The sequence below is a fragment of the Dicentrarchus labrax genome, unplaced genomic scaffold (genome assembly GCF_905237075.1).
Source record: "Dicentrarchus labrax unplaced genomic scaffold, dlabrax2021, whole genome shotgun sequence".
Taxonomy (NCBI): domain Eukaryota; kingdom Metazoa; phylum Chordata; class Actinopteri; family Moronidae; genus Dicentrarchus; species Dicentrarchus labrax.
In genome coordinates this window covers 19,802,558-19,819,264 of record NW_026136722.1, presented here as the reverse complement: position 1 = coordinate 19,819,264, position 16,707 = coordinate 19,802,558, and the positions used below count along the sequence as shown (strand labels likewise).

Here is a 16,707-nt window from a genome sequence, read left to right as displayed (position 1 = left end):
GCTAACATTAAAGGTCCCTTAAACAGTGCTAACATTAGGTCCCTTAATGCTAACATTAGGTCCCTTAATGCTAACATTAAAGGTCCCTTAAACAGAGCTAACATTAGGTCCCTTAATGCTAACATTAGGTCCCTTAATGCTAACATTAAAGGTCCCTTAAACAGAGCTAACATTAGGTCCCTTAATGCTAACATTAGGTCCCTTAATGCTAACATTAAAGGTCCCTTAAACAGAGCTAACATTAGGTCCCTTAATGTATTAGGTCCTTAATGCTAACATTAAAGGTCCCTTAAACAGTGCTAACATTAGGTCCCTTAATGCTAACATTAAGGTCCCTTAATGCTAACATTAGGTCTCTTAATGCTAACATTAGGTCCCTTAATGCTAACATTAGGTCCCTTAATGCTAACATTAGGTCCCTTAAACAGAGCTAACATTAGGTCCCTTAATGCTAACATTAGGTCCCTTAATGCTAACATTAAAGGTCCCTTAAACAGTGCTAACATTAGGTCCCTTAATGCTAACATTAGGTCCCTTAATGCTAACATTAGGTCCCTTAATGCTAACATTAAAGGTCCCTTAATGCTAACATTAAAGGTCCCTTAAATAGTGCTAACATTAAAGGTCCCTTAATGCTAACATTAAAGGTCCCTTAAAATGCTAACATTAAAGGTCCCTTAATGCTAACATTAAAGGTCCCTTAAACAGAGCTAACATTAGGTCCCTTAATGCTAACATTAAAGGTCCCTTAAACAGTGCTAACATTAGGTCCCTTAATGCTAACATTAGGTCCCTTAATGCTAACATTAGGTCCCTTAAAGCTAACATTAGGTCCCTTAATGCTAACATTAAAGGTCCCTTAAACAGTGCTAACATTAGGTCCCTTAATGCTAACATTAGGTCCCTTAAATGCTAACATTAGGTCCCTTAATGCTACATTAAAGCTAACATTAGGTTCCTTTAATGCTAACATTAGGTCCCTTAAACAGAGCTAACATTAGGTCCCTTAAACAGAGCTAACATTAGGTCCCTTAATGCTAACATTAAAGGTCCCTTAATGCTAACATTAAAGGTCCCTTAAATAGTGCTAACATTAGGTCCCTTAATGCTAACATTAGGTCCCTTAATGCTAACATTAAAGGTTCCCTAAACAGAGCTAACATTAAAGGTCCCTTAATGCTAACATAAGGTCCCTTAATGCTAACATTAAAGGCCCCTTAAAGCTAACATTAGGTCCCTTAATGCTAACATTAGGTCCCTTAATGCTAACATAAGGTCCCTTAATGCTAACATTAAAGGCCCCTTAAAGCTAACATTAGGTCCCTTAATGCTAACATTATGGTCCCTTAATGCTAACAGGTTCCCAAAGGTCCCTTAAACAGTGCTAACATTAGTTCCCTTAATGCTCAACATTAGGTCCCTTAAACAGAGCTAACATTAGGTCCCTGTAATGCTTCTCAACATTAGGTCCCTATAAAATGTACATTTGAATTTAAAGGTCCTCCTCCTCACCTATAAAGCTCATCATGGTCAGGTCCCTTCATATCTTAAAGTGCTACATTTCTAATCTAGGTCCCTTAATGCTAACTTTAGTAGTAGGGTTGGGAGGCAGACACCCTCACCACATTAAGAGAGGAAAATTCCTTTTTAAAAGCTTATAGTTAGGCTGGATCAGGTGAGTCCTGAACCATCCCTTAGTTATGCTGCTATAGGCCTAGACTATCGGGGATTTCCCATTGTGAACATTAGCTCCTCTCTTCCTCTCTCTTTCTGCACTCATTCATGTTCCATTAATGCTAACATTAAAGGTTCCCTAAACAGAGCTAACATTAAAGGTCCCTTAAATGCTAACATAAGGTCCCTTAATGCTAACATTAAAGGTCCCTTAAACAGTGCTAACATTAAAGGTCCCCTTAATGCATTAGTCCTTAATGCTAACATTAAAGGTCCCTTAAAGAGTGCTAACATTAAAGGTCCCTTAAACAGTGCTAACATTAGGTCCCTTAATGCTAACATTAAAGGTCCCTTAAACAGTGCTAACATTAGGTCCCTTAATGCTAACATTAAAGGTCCCTTAAACAGAGCTAACATTAAAGGTCCCTTAAACAGAGCTAACATTAGGTCCCTTAATGCTAACATTAAAGGTCCCTAAACAGTGCTAACATTAAAGGTCCCTTAAACAGAGCTAACATTAAAGGTCCCTTAAACAGAGATAACATTAGGTCCTTAATGCTAACATTAGGTCCCTAATGCTAACATTAGGTCCCTTAATGCTAACATTAAAGGTCCCTTAAACAGTGCTAACATTGATGTAATTATTTTGAGATACTAAGTCAAAATATTCTGAAAGTTTCTTATTATTTTCAGATAATAAACTTCCCATTTTATGGCAAATCGTCAAAATCCGATGACACGCCACAGGCACACATGTCGATGTACAGTCACAATTAGCACAACTGTTAATTGTTAATGTTTTTAGACCGAATCTGAAGTCGATCCGATAAATTCCCTCAAATACGAAACATCGCCAAAAATGACCACAAAATTCAAAAAGGCCGACTTCCTGTTGGGTTTGGGGTATGGGTCTAACAGGCTTTTTTGCTTGTCTGATCATGACACGTGAACCAATTTTCATACATGTCGGTCGTACGTGTCTTAGGGGCTGATTCTGGGGGGCGGGACCAAGAGAATACCTTGCTACGCATGTTACTGCTCGGGCCCTAATAAATAAATATCGGAAGTTTTCCTGCTGGACACAAGATGTTTCACTGTACAGTCCATCCTCAGTGTATAAGGGGAACTATCTCTGCCCAGTAACTGGTAGTGTAACTAATTACTTATTCATTTATTATTGTATATTAATAGTTACAACCTTACTTTTGTTGCTGATTTGAAATCCAATCACATCCCTGGATCCAGCTTTGTAATCGTGCACATGTGCAGTGCAGACATCCTGTGGCTGCTGTGATATAACCCACAGCTGTTCGGGGCCCTGGTCCCGGAGGGTTCCTCATTCCTCGCTCAGTTGCACATGGTGACGGTATTTGCCCACAGACGTTACTGTCTGCTCTCGTACATGTGAAGGCACACCCCAAACAGTTTCCTGGGGCGATTTCAACAAGCTATGTGTGTCGTACAGCGGTGGAAAACATGATGAAGTTAATAAGTTAGGTTTTGAGTAAGGAATAAAAACCGTTGGTTATTCTTGTAAAAATGAATAAAAAAATATATTTCCTGTTGTCCTGTCCAACCATGTGTTGATACTTTATGCACCAGCTCACACTCACACTAGTATTCATGTATTCATTCTGTATTTTGGCCAAAATGCTGCTCTGATTAACATGTTTCTGTTTTTACATCCAACCGCTGCACATTCCTGCAGCGCTGTTCCACGTGGTGAATTAATGTCAACCAGTATGTATACATATATATATCTCAGGTTCAATTTCTCCTGTTGCTAAAAAAAAAAATCTGTTCAGAATTAAGCGAGTTAGTCGATTTTGTAGTGAATCTGAATCCCTCAGTGTTGTTAATCAGCGGATCTGACCTCCGCAATATGGTGACCAGAGAGGTATCTACACCTCTATATTTATGCTTCAGACCACCACCTCCTGAATAAAGAGCAGCAGCCACCCAGACACTCACGAAGATCATTTCAACTTGAATCCACACATGCATTTTACTGCCTTTTAATACAGTAGTAACGAGGCGCTATGCACTATGCATCAAGTACAATCAATATGCACAGCCACAGAAATGTGTCACCAAGGTAGCTACAAATTACATGGAGGCAAGTTCTCAAGAATTACAAATCAGCATCCAGCGTTAAGAGCAAAGATCATATGAAGCAGAGAAGTTATGCACATTCAATGTTCATGGGGGGGGGGGGTTATACACAAACAACTATGAGTTTGCCTTTATCAGCGATATAAAAGTGTATGTACACCATGGCCCGTCTGAAACAGCTGCTCCTGTGTCCCGTTAGGTTTCCCTGCTCTGAAGACTCTGACAAAGGCAAACTGGAGACTGTTTTGTAATAAATTAGGGGAAGAACTCAGGTGTTTTCCTACGTGAGCCTACTTGAGGTCTTTAGGTCCTCGTTATAAACAAACACTGATTTCATGGAATATAAATGATCTAAAAACGGCAACGGCTTTTACAAAATCATGACAGGCTGTGCAAGTCAGTGGAAAATAAAAACAATAACATGATGGCGAATACAAACAGCTAAATGCTAAGCCATATAATAAAAATACACGTTCATTTTCCTCCTTAATGAATGAGCAGAGGTGTTCCTCATTGTCTCTTCCCTGGCTTTGACTCAATTCTGCAGGACACTGTACAGGAAGTAACGTGTGCGGTAAAAGTGTCTCTCGGCGTTCGTGGCAGGTGAGCGGAGCGGAGACGAAGGTCCGAAAAAAAGGCCGGAAAGACGACTTCCAGGGCGGCTTCTCCCGGTCTGTGTCCACGTTTGGCAGTCTGTTAAGAAAACATCTGGAGAGTGAAAACGAAAGCAGTTAAAACGTGTTTGAGGCTTTTCTGTTCTCAAATGTATCTTTTATTACAATAATGTTTGTTTTAAATGTGTTATATTTCAGCATACTGACGGAAAGGTTTGTAATCAGTTGATAAAGCTGTAGAAGTTGTCACCATTTGAAAGTAAGCCTCTGTATCTGGGTATTTACTGGTGTTATTGACATTTTACAAACTATTCTACACATTTTGCTCTAGAAATGCACAGTGGACGCCCTCTACTGGTAGAAACTGGCTATTACAGTTGAATTTTGTTATTAGCTGATCTGGAGGAAGCTTTTCCAAACAACCCCTGCTGCTATAAAACCAACGTCTCCACTCTGCACACTGCGGCTGCTACGTAGCCGTTAGCCTCTCTGCTTGCTCAGCTAACATCACAACACAGCTTAGCCACAAACAGCTAGCACAAAGACACTTTTACAAACAGCGTGAATGTGCTTCTAGTGACTCCAAAAGCTCCAACAGACTCTGAGTTTCCAGTTTAACTTCAGCCTTGCTTGTCCACAACCACGTAATCCATGAGGTTTATTATAAGGATGAGTAACAGAGGAGCAGAACTGTGGAGACTTTAACAGCCAGGCTCATTCGTGTCAAAACGTAAAACCTGCCGCCTACGTTACCCACAATGCAACGTCAATGCAGACAGCTCAAGGTCGTGGTGTGTTATGCTAGTTGCCTGGAGCCTTTCAGCAGAGATGAGGAGCAGCTACCTGTTGGCCTCAATTCTTTCTAACCCCACAACAACAGATTTCTTTAAGTCTCCAACCTTGTAGCCCCCCCAATATGTGCAGGAGAACTCCCCAACACAGAATCAGTTTAAATGAAAAGACTTATACAGACTCATCATTGACACACCTGGATTGGACGCCGTCTTCCCAGTCCTCTCCTCAGTGACTCCTTGTTGGCCTTTGCCTCCATTAAACCACCCCCCCGCCCGCCCCTTCATCCCCAGCCCCACCCGTCCCACCCCGCCCCACCCCGCCCTCGCCCTCCCAGCGTGCTAGCTGTGGGGCTGGGGGGCGATACTGGAGCAGTCAGTTACCAGCAGTCCCACTGTGCTGGCGCTGGACACAGTGACAGCCACGCTGGTGGTGCCCACGGGGCCCGCGCTCGTCGGGTCGGGGCTGGGGTCGCTCTGGTTGGCGTGGGTGCCCATGTGACCCTGGAGCTGCGTGGCCGTCTTGCACTGCACCCCGCACAGCTGGCAGAGCAGCACCCCGCCGGCACCCGTCCCACCGAAGCCCCCCCGCGCCCCGCCGCTCTCCTTCCACTCCTGGCCGTGGTGCTTCTGAGCGTGGACTCGCAGGTAGGTGAGCGTGGTGAAACCTGGAGACAGAGACATTAAGTTACTTAAAGATTTTCTACATGAGATTAAATGATGAATAAAGTGTGAAAAGGTGTATTAGTGAACTCCATCAGAGTGCGACTCACTGCGGTTGCAGAGGTGACAGGCGTGGTGCTGCGACTGGTTGTGGACCCTCATGTGGTCGGTGATGTAAGCGGCCGACAGCAGCTTCCCGCAGATGTGACACGGCACTTTCTCCTCGTGGCGGATCAGGTGGGCACGCAGACGATCCCGCGTGGCAAACGCTGACGTGCACGTCTGTGGAAAACAACGAGACATTTATGGTCACGCACAGAACGGAGTCAGAACACGTGAGGATGTCAAAGTGGTGTCGGAGTGGTTTTATGATTACAGTCAGTACAGTGCTGGACCTGATACTGATACCGGTATCGGTGCATCTCTACCCAATCACAGCATGGAGGTTTTAATGGGTTTCTCAGGGTCTTGGTGTCTGTGGTGAAATCCCACTGAGAGCGTTGCCTAACTGACTTTTGACCTTTTGTGTTTATCTCCAATTCAACTGACTGGTTGACGTCCGGCTCGGTGCCACAGGGTCGGTGTACTCACAGATTATTGTTTTGAACCAAAATCAGGAAATTACTACTTTTGTTTTGAAAATAAAAACAGAAAATGATTAAGAAGACAACTGTTTCATTCCCCACATTTATAAATGGTAGTTTGTTTTTCTCATTTCAAAAGAAAAATCTGTTCACTGCGAAGTTCACTGACTCACAATGTTGATGCTCCGGTTCTGCACCTGTATTTTATTCTGAAAACCGACCAGCTTCTCTGCGTCTGACTTCCTGCCAGTGCGATCTGCTCTGTGCTGTTTGACGCGGGTTGAAAATAGAGCAGCTGTGTATTCTCCGTGGAGCAGAGCGGCAACGTCCAGTCACATTTTGGAGGGTGGTGATTAAATTTTGCATCAATTCTGTTGAACATCAGCCTGACAACAGTACACACATAATGCTCCAGGCCCTCATATGAGGCCTTAAATACAGAGAAACTGGGTCTGTGGTGGGTGGAAGAGGTTAAAGTCTTTTACTTTTATATAAAAATAAACATTTTGTTTGTTTGTTTGTAATTAACTTTGCATTTGTGTGTGTCACAGCTCGTATATACGGGTTAGACCAGAGGTTCCCAACAGCTGATAAACTACACAATAAACCCAAACAGTGACACAATAACTGCAGGAAGTTTGAGTAAAAGCAGAGATTTGGATGAATTATCAGATTATGTCCTCGGATTATTAATCAGAGATGAGTTTAACTGATATTTTAATACAATTCTCTGTCAGTATTCTGTTTTATAACAATCATACGCACTTCATAAGCTTCTTTTAGCTTGTTTTAATAATCATCATCATAATCATCATCATCATCATCATCATCCAGTGTTTCATGCTCTATATGATTCACAAACCCATATTGGTTGAACTCCAGTAAACAGACAGATGAAGACGTTACCGTGCACTTGAACGGTCTCTCTGTAGAGTGCACCTGTCGAACGTGGCTGTTGAGGTGATCTGGTCTGCAACAATAAACACAGAGAACAAAACCCGTCACTATAAACCACCAAATGTCTCCACACTAGATTGTACGTGTCCACTGACAGTTGGTATGGATAGCCTGGGACACACTGAGCCAAAGAGAGGTAGGATTTTATGATTTTAACTTTAGACTTTCTGACAGGTCTCCTCACCAAGCAACTCTAAAGGACATGGATCAAAGTTAGTACCGAGAGAAGGCCTTGGCGCAGTGCGGACAGATGTAAGGTTTCTCCACGCCGCCTTGGTGCGAGCGCACGTGGTAGCTCATCCGGTCTTTCCTCTTGAAGCGCTGCTGGCAGATGGGGCAGGAGTAGGGCTTCTCGTCCGAGTGGGACAGGCGGTGGCGGTTGAGGTGGTAGACGTCTCTGAAGGCCTTCCCACAGGCCTCGCAGGCGTGGTTCTTCCTCACCTGGTTGGTGTTGGGGTTGGGGATGGGGTTCGGATTCTGTGGAGCAGCAGAGGAGTTCAGTGCAGTCAGGAAAGAGCTGGAGGTTTATGTATCAGATATAAACATATATCAGCTAACAGCTATTCTCTATATACAGATACAGAGTCACATGGTGTCTCTCTCCCTCTGCCTGTGTTGTATCGCAGCCTCTCTGTGGTTTGTTTCCATAGCCGGTCTGCTCCGACTGAAACTGCTGTTTTTATCATCAAGGTCGGTGAATTAAGGATTTATTTCCACCAAACCAGAGTTGGTGATTGTTGGAAACACTAACAGAGACGCTTTAATCAGTTTTATTCTGTTTCTGTCCACTTTAATGAAGTTACGATGATCCAAAGGTAAAATGAGTGTTTCTGTCTCTGGAGTCTGGTGGAGAGTGATAGTGATATTACGGCTGTTTGTGGTTAAACTAAAGGTCTATCTCTGTAGGGATCCTTTCTATAATGCTGTCAGACACTGACAATAACAACCTGAGTCTGTCAGTGGAACAAACAACAACTACTGTTAGTGGAACAAACAACAACTACTGTCAGTGGCATTAAGGTTCATATCGCTCAAACCAGAGTTGTTGATTGCTGGAAAGACTAAAGAAATAAGACGGTTCTGGTGAGTTTTATTTTCTTTCTGTCCACTTTGAAGTGTTTTATGATCATCTGCTTGGTAAAATCACTGGTTTTGTTACTGGAGTCTGGTTGGCCGTAGTTAAAATAAATATTAAAATAAACAGAAATCATAAAATGTAGTCTGCTAACACCTCAGCTGCTGTCAGAGTCACACAGAGATAAATAACCAGGTTTATGTTAAAATATGATGAAATAATAAGAATAAGACGCTGTGTTGTTGAGGCCAGAAGCTGAGTGGAGGTATTTTCTGCCCCCCCCCAAGTGGACCCACCTGCTCCATGGAGCCCACGACAACAACAGCTGCCTGGATGGGTTGAGGCTGCGCAGCCATGGTTACAGTTGCCGGGGCGATGGACACAGAGACCGGCTGGCTCTCCTGGTTGGCGTGCTGACCGGGCTGCGGTGGGGGGAGGGTCTCCGGGGCGGTGGTGGGGGGAGGGGCCGGGGGGAGGCTGGGGGGCAGGGTGAGGTGGAGGAGGGAGAGAGGGACCGTCTGTTTATCCAGCCGTCCCACCTTCCCCGCCTCCTCCTTCTCGCGGGCGGCGCGGTCCTTCATCTTGATGCCCGTGTGCACCGACTGGTGCCGCCGCAGGTTGTAGCTGTTCTTGAACTCCTTGTTGCAGGTGGCGCAGATGTGGGCCGGCCGGCTCGGTTTGGTGAGCGGTTTGACTGAAAACACCACATTTTAATCAACCAGCAGAATTTATTATATACTTTTATATACGTCTGTTTTGTTGCAGAACAACGGAAGAAATAAGGCGTCAAAAGAAGAGAAATTAAACAATTATCAGTATCAACAATTATTAGCTAGAGCTTTAATTCCCTTTCCGAGCCAGAACTCTATTTTTTGGACTTAAAAAAATAAAAATATTTTATAAATAATGAAATGAAATGAGTGAGTGAATTTATTATGTATTAGTGTTGATAATGATTTGCAATATATTATGTGCACAATGTAGTTTACTTATAATAAACTATTTTAATTCATTATTTATTCATTAACTTTAAGCAAACATTCGGGTTCGGGCCCAACGCTGCCTCTATAGTTCGGGTTCACACATCTCACCCAACATTTTACAGAATTCAACCATTCAACCAACCAAATGTTTTTTTCAAACAGGCTCGTAAACACGTGTCTTCATCGACTTCCTTTAACATAAAATATAGACGAGTTATCGACATATTTCCATTATTCTGTGCACATTATAATCTAATATACTCGGTTATCTTGGTGAGTAACATGTTATAGATTTCACAATGTGCCTGGTATTTAAGGGAGAGCAGTTTACAGTCTGGAGTGAAGTCCCTCTATTATATCTGTGGTTCCAACCTGGGGGTCGGGACCCCCACTAGGGGTCACTGAAGCTTGAGGGGGGGTTACAAGGTCTTCGAGATTTTAAGATGTGCAAGAAACCTATAAAATACCCACTGTAGGCCGATATCTCAGTGTTTGGTTCACTTATAAGATTAGTAACTGATAGAACAATGGCCGAACATCAGGGAGACAAAAACCCTGAATTTATCAAAACAGAATCTTATTGAATCTGTTTGATTGTTAGAAATAATACAAATAAATAATAGAGACAGAGAATTGTGTAAAAAGTTCCCTAAACAGGAAATAATCTGCTTCACTGTTAATAAATAAATATCTATATATCTGAGTCAGTTTATGAATGATAGTAAAAGGTCCTTTAAAGAGAAAGGTTGGGAACTGCTGCACTACATTATAACACAGTGTATATTCAATGTAAAAGCACACTGAGCCAACAGTTTACAACCCGCCCTCCTCACCCGGTAGCGGCTCCTCGCTGAGGGCGGCGGTGTCGACGGTGGACGGCGGCGTCACGATGTGCTCCGCTGGAGGACTCTGAGCGGAGCCGGTCAGCTCCGGCAGCAGCTCGGACTGAAGAGGCGTCTCAGGTTGACTCTGAGTCGACGGCGTCTGCCACAATCAGACAGGAAGTGTCTTTAATCCTTTTATTGTTGAAACAACCGACTGATCCCACCGATGGGAGGTCGGGATCAGGTGTAATATTACCAGCTGGTCTACTGTTGAGGGACGTCTGTGTCCAATCATTGATTATTTCACTGTTCTGATCATCAATTAAGTTCATTTTTAGGTAAAAAGCTGCACAGGAGAGAGGATCTGCTGTTTAACTCAGTTTTATATAATTATAGACTAAATATTTTTGGGTTTGTTGGTCAGAAGATCTGAAGATTTCACTGAGACTGAGGACGTTCCTCACCTGACTTATTGACCAAACACTTAAAAGGTTTTATATAAATCAGATATAAACATTAACATTATATTCTCTATATACAGTCACATGGTGTCTCTCTCCCTCTGCCTGTGTTGTATCGCAGCCTCTCTGTGGGTTGTTTCCATAGCCGGTCTGCTCCGACTGAATCTGCTGTTTTTATCATCTACGTCGGTGAATTAAGGATTTATTTCCACCAAACCAGAGTTGGTGATTGTTGGAAACACTAACAGAGACGCTTTTAATGAGTTTTATTCTGTTTCTGTCCACTTTAATGAAGTTACGATGATCTGAAGGTAAAATGAGTGTTTCTGTCTCTGGAGTCTGGTGGAGAGTGATAGTGATATTACTGTTTGTGGTTAAACTAAAGGTCTATCTCTGTAGGGATCCTTTCTGTAATGGAGTTCCTGATTCTTAACAAAGACGGTTTTGGTGAGTTTTATTTGTTTCTGTTCTGATTATTTGTAAAATTACAGGTTTTGTGAATGGAGTCTGCATCAGTACTCTGTCCCATCCTGTCACCTTCAAGTGAACTAACAGAAATATAACAGGAATACACAGAGTGAGAACATAAACTCAAGTATCTCATGTTATTGACTTCCTCATTATTTAGAGATTAGTCATTATAATGACCCACAGAATACTTTTTACTCTCGTCACATTGGTGGAAATGATCAAAAATACATAATACAGACAGAATTGTATAAAAACAGGAAATAATCTGGTTTTACACAAACTTTAACAAACAGTTACTGAGTTCACTGTCTGTGTTCACTGTTTAAATATAATATGAATATAAGTTTATTAAATGATAGAAAGTTAGGTACTACTAGTTTATAACACAGGGACTTTCTCCTGTGCAGGACGGGCCACTTTAAAGAGTCATTTGGGGCATAAGCCCAGTTCTGCCCCACCGATGAAGATTTTACACATTAATAACATTAAATAAAATTAAATAAAATTAATAACATTTAATAACACAGATAGAAACAGAAAGTTTAGGGAGAAATTCACCTCCTGAATCAGCACATGTGCACCAAAGCTAACTTTTACCTTGACCCCTCTGTGACCCCCTCCACCTCCTCCCTCCTCTTTAACCCCCCATGCAGATGTCAACACCCCCCCCCCAACCTCCCACCCTCCACCCTCCTCTCCCCCCACCCAAATAACACCCCCATACAGCAGCTCCTCCAGCATCAATTAAGACTTACCTGAAAGAGGAAATTACTCCAGGAGGTGTCCATCGTGAACACTGCGGGGACTCGGAGCTCACCAGCCGGGGAGCAGCCGAGGGGAGCAGCCGAGGGGAGGAGGGAGGGCACCGGAGCCCAGGAAGAAAAGCTCCAACTGCTGCTATGAAAACACAACCTGAGGCCCGTACCGCTCCTCTACCTGCCCGGGTTAATTAATGCAGATATGTAATGTTATTTAGCTTTAAATAAAACCACTTATAAGGGATTAGGCTGCTGTGAGTTATGAATTAATATCTGTTGGAGCTTTTACAGGCACGGACAAGATGGTTTTTGTAAATGCGACAAAATGGTTGGTATCATGCTTTGCTTTTTTTAATGGTGCATTTTTAATATCATTTGCTTATGTCTACTGTAATAAAATATGCATGCAAATTAGAGCTATTGTTATGCAGAAGACGATGTAGCCGAGACGTGCTAATCATAGTCAGCAGGAGTTCATTTATTTTGCGATAGCTCCGAAAAAAGGCCGCAGCGTCGGCGCTCCAAGCCTCGGCGTTGCGTAGAGCTCGTCCCCTAACTAGAGCGCTCCCGGTCGGCCGCGGTCCGTGGCTCCGCCTCGGTGTTTCAATCGACAGGATGACATCTTTCTCTTTTTTTCAAATCTCTCTCTCCCTCGCTCCCTCTCGCCCTCCCTCCCTCTCTGTCTTTCTTCCTTTTCTTTTTTTTCCCCTCTTTCACCCCCTCTGTCCCTCTCTGCTTTAAAGGGAAAGTATTTTGTGTATGCACCCTCCTCGCGGACCCCGTCTCGTCTCGTGCCGTCCCTCTCGCCCCCGCCGCCGCCGCCACTCTCTCGGTAGGCCGACAAATAATGAAATCCGACATTTATACAACCAGCTCGGCCGTTGATCCCCCGCGCGTCGCCGTCGAGAGAAAGTCCGCCCGCAGCTCCCGTAGAAACACACGAGCGGTCATCCGGACGTCGCTCGCCAAACTCTTAAACTAAAATGGTGTCGGGTTTAGCTAAATCAAGGCTTTATCCTCGAGCATCTTAAAGGTAACGATGCGCGCAAGTGCAACAGCTGGATCTAACCTCAACTCACATGACGTCCATTCTTGAGTGGAGCCAGACGGAGAGGCGCACCAGACTCCATTCACAAAAATCTTAATTTTAATGTCTGCTTCCTTTAAGTGTATTTTGATAAGAGTGTTAATGATGTTCAACGTTCAATAAGAGTCGCTCATAAATTCGGCATTGATATATTAAACTAAACACTATTATATTAATATGTTTTTTAAATTTTGTTTCCATTATGTGACTGAAGATAGTGGTCCTTTGATGCTATAAACTGACTGAAGGACTTTGTAGATATTATATTCAGGCTTGGGGAGTAACAGATTACATGTAACTGAGTTATGTAATCAGGATACAAAGAAAGGTAACTGTAATCCATTCTTGAGTTGGGGGGGCAGACATAGTGGTACACCAAACTCTATTAAAAAAATCTAAAATTTAATGCACACTTACATTAAGTTTGTGATAATAAGCAGTGTGAGTTAAGTTTTTCGTTCAGTAAGAGCCACTCATAAATTTGGCATTCATACAATACACCAAACAGTATTCTAATAGTTTAAAAAAACATCACAGTGCGAGTTCTGTCTTCCAGCTGTGAAAATGATCTACAGGCTGTATATTATTTGTGTATGTTTGTCTTCAGGTAATCTAAAAGTAATGTAAAGTAATGAAGTGACATTACTTTAATTTTGTGATACTTGGATCAGGTTACAGACTGCTTACAGATCAGTAACTATCAGATTAACCTGGATTATACTGAAGGGACATTTAATGAGAGTTTGTCTGTAACAGAGTTATTATAGGTTTTATTTAGTTTTTATTTCAGTTAGTTTCCGGAGTGGGTTTGCTCGTTTAGTTTAGTTTTGAAAAGGTTGATATGTGAGTATGTGTCAGGTGTGAGATTTAGGAAGTTAAGAATTACAACAGCAGGTCGTCCTGATGCTTGTTACTAAAGACATTTCCTGTATATTTGTCTTTTATTTGGTTTTGTAAGTAAACCACATCCTCTCAGTTCGATCTAGTTTTTTTCTTTTTTTGCAGTCTAGTTTCTATTTTTATGTGACTCAAATGTTTTTTTAAAGGCAGTTTTAGTGAATTATAATAACCTCTGTACTGTGTATTATTTCTCCTTCTCATCCCACCCTGACCCCTGACCCCTGACCCCTGAGTCTTGTCTGTCCCCAGCTCAACCAGCATCAACATCTGATGACCTCCTTGTTTCCATTTATTTATTTATTTCTGTAAGAGCAAATAAGTGTTTGTTCATTAAAAATGTTGACACATCCTTGAACTGAAATCTGTGTCGTGTCACTTTGTTCTTCCAGAACCCTCCACGGTGGAAACAACACACACACACACACACACACACACACACACACACACACACACACACACACACACACATATATGTATATACAGTCTGTATGTGCTCCTGTGTCCTTTCTTTCTCTTGTTTCATGATCTTTAAATTCCAGGTGAGATGAGAAATGTCATGTTAACCCTTTAAGACTGTATCCTCAGTTATATTCTACCTCTATTTAACAATGAATGCCAAAAAAATGAACAAAAACGAAATTATTTTGTCTTCCTGTAAAACAAAATGTGACGCTTTCTTATGTAAGCACCAATTTAAATGAATTGTTACTGCTTGAAGTTTTTAATTTTATGTGACTTACATCAAATCTTTACACTTTGAAGAATTATTTGGATGCAAACTTAGTGTATGATGATTTATAAATTGAAATAAAGCTGAGCTATACAGCATTTTAACACTGATGAAGGAAACTATTCATGAAAGCAGAGCAGCAGGAACATAAAACATTTTTAAGGTTGTGAAAATACAATTATAAACCCGGAATATTTCTCCAGGATCTGCAGATAAAGTGAGAAAAACAAGAAATCTGGTTTTATTTTCTTTATTTAATAGCTGCTTTTACAGTTAGTTCAAACCACCTGCACTCCAAACAAAGATAACCATCAAATATATTAATAATTACAACAATTGATGTCTTTTAAATACAACATTAGACTTTGCTTTACGGTTGTCTGTTGATATACATTTTGTATTTATAATAATACATTCTAGGAAATGAGTTCCATCAAAAACAAGATAACATATGAACACTTTTCACGCATTCTGCAGTGAAACTTGGCTTTACAGTAGTCCGTAAGCAGCACATACGTGTGGTCAGTGACTTTAAAACGCAGAACCTTAAACAGTAATACTTGGTGCTCTTCACGTGAGGTATAACTTATGACCTGCATAACTTTCTATTTGTTCCTAAGTAGACTAAAACAGAAAGGAAACACGTCTCTTCTACCACAAAAAAAACAGCATCATAAATGTCAAATAAGCACAAACCGATCAACGTCCCTCTAATGCGGCAGTCACCACCTAATCAACACCAAAATATTAGCAGGAATATCGAGAAATTAACAGTAAGAACAGCAAAGATAGTGGCTCGGAGGACACAAAAGGAATATTAAGCCATCAAAAAAAACGTTTTAAAAGTAATGTTTTCTTTAAGAAGAACAAAAGGATGTCGTCCGCGTATAAACTGACTTTTTTTTGGTCTATCGTAGATTTCAGGGACACAATTTCATCTTTATAAATAAAAAATATAACATATAAAAACAAAACAAATTAGGAATAAATGCATATTTTTCTTGAGAGTCAAAGTTTTTATGCTTTTGTTCATCCACCCGACAGGAGACACTCAGACGGAAGCCATTTTTTCCAAAAAAACTTTGGCAGCAGTTTAGGAACCACATTCTAATATCAATAAACTAACAGCCTTAATACCGATCGATAAATCAGTTAGGAGCTTCATCAATAAGAATTAATTGTCAGGTTACGTCAGGTAGACCCTGCAGGGAATCTCGATGCTCCATTAATAATCCATTCGTTGATTATTTATTATTAAATCGGTTGGTCCGTAAAACGTCAGTAAAATGATAACAATCGCAGTTTCCAAAATGTGAAATTAACATCCCAGAAGACAAAGAGAACCATCAAATATTCACATTTGACATTTCTGCTTAAAAAACTTTCAAGGATTCATTATGAAAGTCTGTGAATAGCCGTGTTTCCATCCAAATGTTTAGCACATTTTAAACCAATTTCAAGTAAAATCAGCAAAAGAAAACGTGCATTAATGCTCGTTTCCATCCACGATTGCTATGTGATTATAATGGATAGATGGCTCACAAGATGAGCAGTAGGTGGCGCCAATTCTCCAGTCGGAAAACCAGAGGAAGAGGAACCAGAACAAGATGACGCCCTCCAGGATTTCGCAGACTTTTTTTGTTATGTTTTTAGGTTTTTCTTTGCAATTAAATGTGCAAAAATAGTTTAGATTATTCGTACAATTCACGAAAAATGTAAGGCAACTTGATACTTTCATCATATTGCTGTTTTCAGTCTGTCTATGTTTACTATAAATGTCCCTGTCAAATACATAAAGTGAAACTCAACTGCAACTGAAATTGCAAAATAATGCAGAATTCATGCAACTGGTTGAATTCACATTAACTGTTGCAACTTCCTGGGGGGGGGCAGATTAAAAGAGCTTCGGCTGAACCCGAAGAAACAAGCAGAACACAGGACGGAAATATGGCGTTTGTGTAAGTTTGATGTATTAAAGTGAGGAATCCATCAGCTGTGTGTGTGCAGAGATCAGGGAGTTAAA

General features: G+C 41.4%; 2 protein-coding genes across 3 annotated transcripts in view; both read right to left on the bottom strand.

Annotated features, from left to right (window-relative positions):
* Nucleotides 1-4,343: 4,343 nt before the first annotated feature.
* On the bottom strand, nt 4,344-13,044 carry LOC127356939 (myc-associated zinc finger protein). 2 transcript variants are annotated; one of them, XM_051389032.1, is made up of 8 exons: nt 11,965-13,044; nt 10,287-10,437; nt 8,767-9,164; nt 7,616-7,872; nt 7,345-7,408; nt 5,965-6,136; nt 5,576-5,859; nt 4,344-4,494 (listed from the first exon to the last, which is right to left on the bottom strand). In XM_051389032.1, exons 1-8 carry the CDS (start codon nt 11,995-11,997, stop codon nt 4,483-4,485), a joined length of 1,371 nt encoding a protein of 456 aa, XP_051244992.1. In that variant the 5' UTR covers nt 11,998-13,044; the 3' UTR covers nt 4,344-4,482. The 2 variants fall into 2 exon arrangements, with proteins under 2 accessions (XP_051244992.1, XP_051244991.1); XM_051389031.1 differs by lacking the exon at nt 4,344-4,494 and having other exon boundaries at nt 5,507-5,859.
* Nucleotides 13,045-14,918: 1,874 nt separating this feature from the next.
* Nucleotides 14,919-16,707, bottom strand: part of cdipt (CDP-diacylglycerol--inositol 3-phosphatidyltransferase (phosphatidylinositol synthase)) — a 5,376-nt gene continuing 3,587 nt past the window's right edge. Inside the window, exon 6 of the mRNA XM_051388276.1 lies at nt 14,919-16,707. This exon is cut by the window's right edge and continues 1,343 nt beyond it. The gene's annotated coding sequence lies outside the window, so the exon portion shown is untranslated.

Bases quoted from the DNA above. Each gene is read 5' to 3' on its own strand.
- LOC127356939 (XM_051389031.1), bottom strand. From the start codon at position 11,997: ATGGACACCTCCTGGAGTAATTTCCTCTTTCAG. The intron at 7,873-8,766 runs GTGGGTCCACTT...GCTGCTCCACAG, and splicing joins TCGTGGGCTCCATGGAGCAG to AATCCGAACCCCATCCCCAA. The intron at 7,409-7,615 runs GTACTAACTTTG...TTATTGTTGCAG, and splicing joins TGCGCCAAGGCCTTCTCTCG to ACCAGATCACCTCAACAGCC.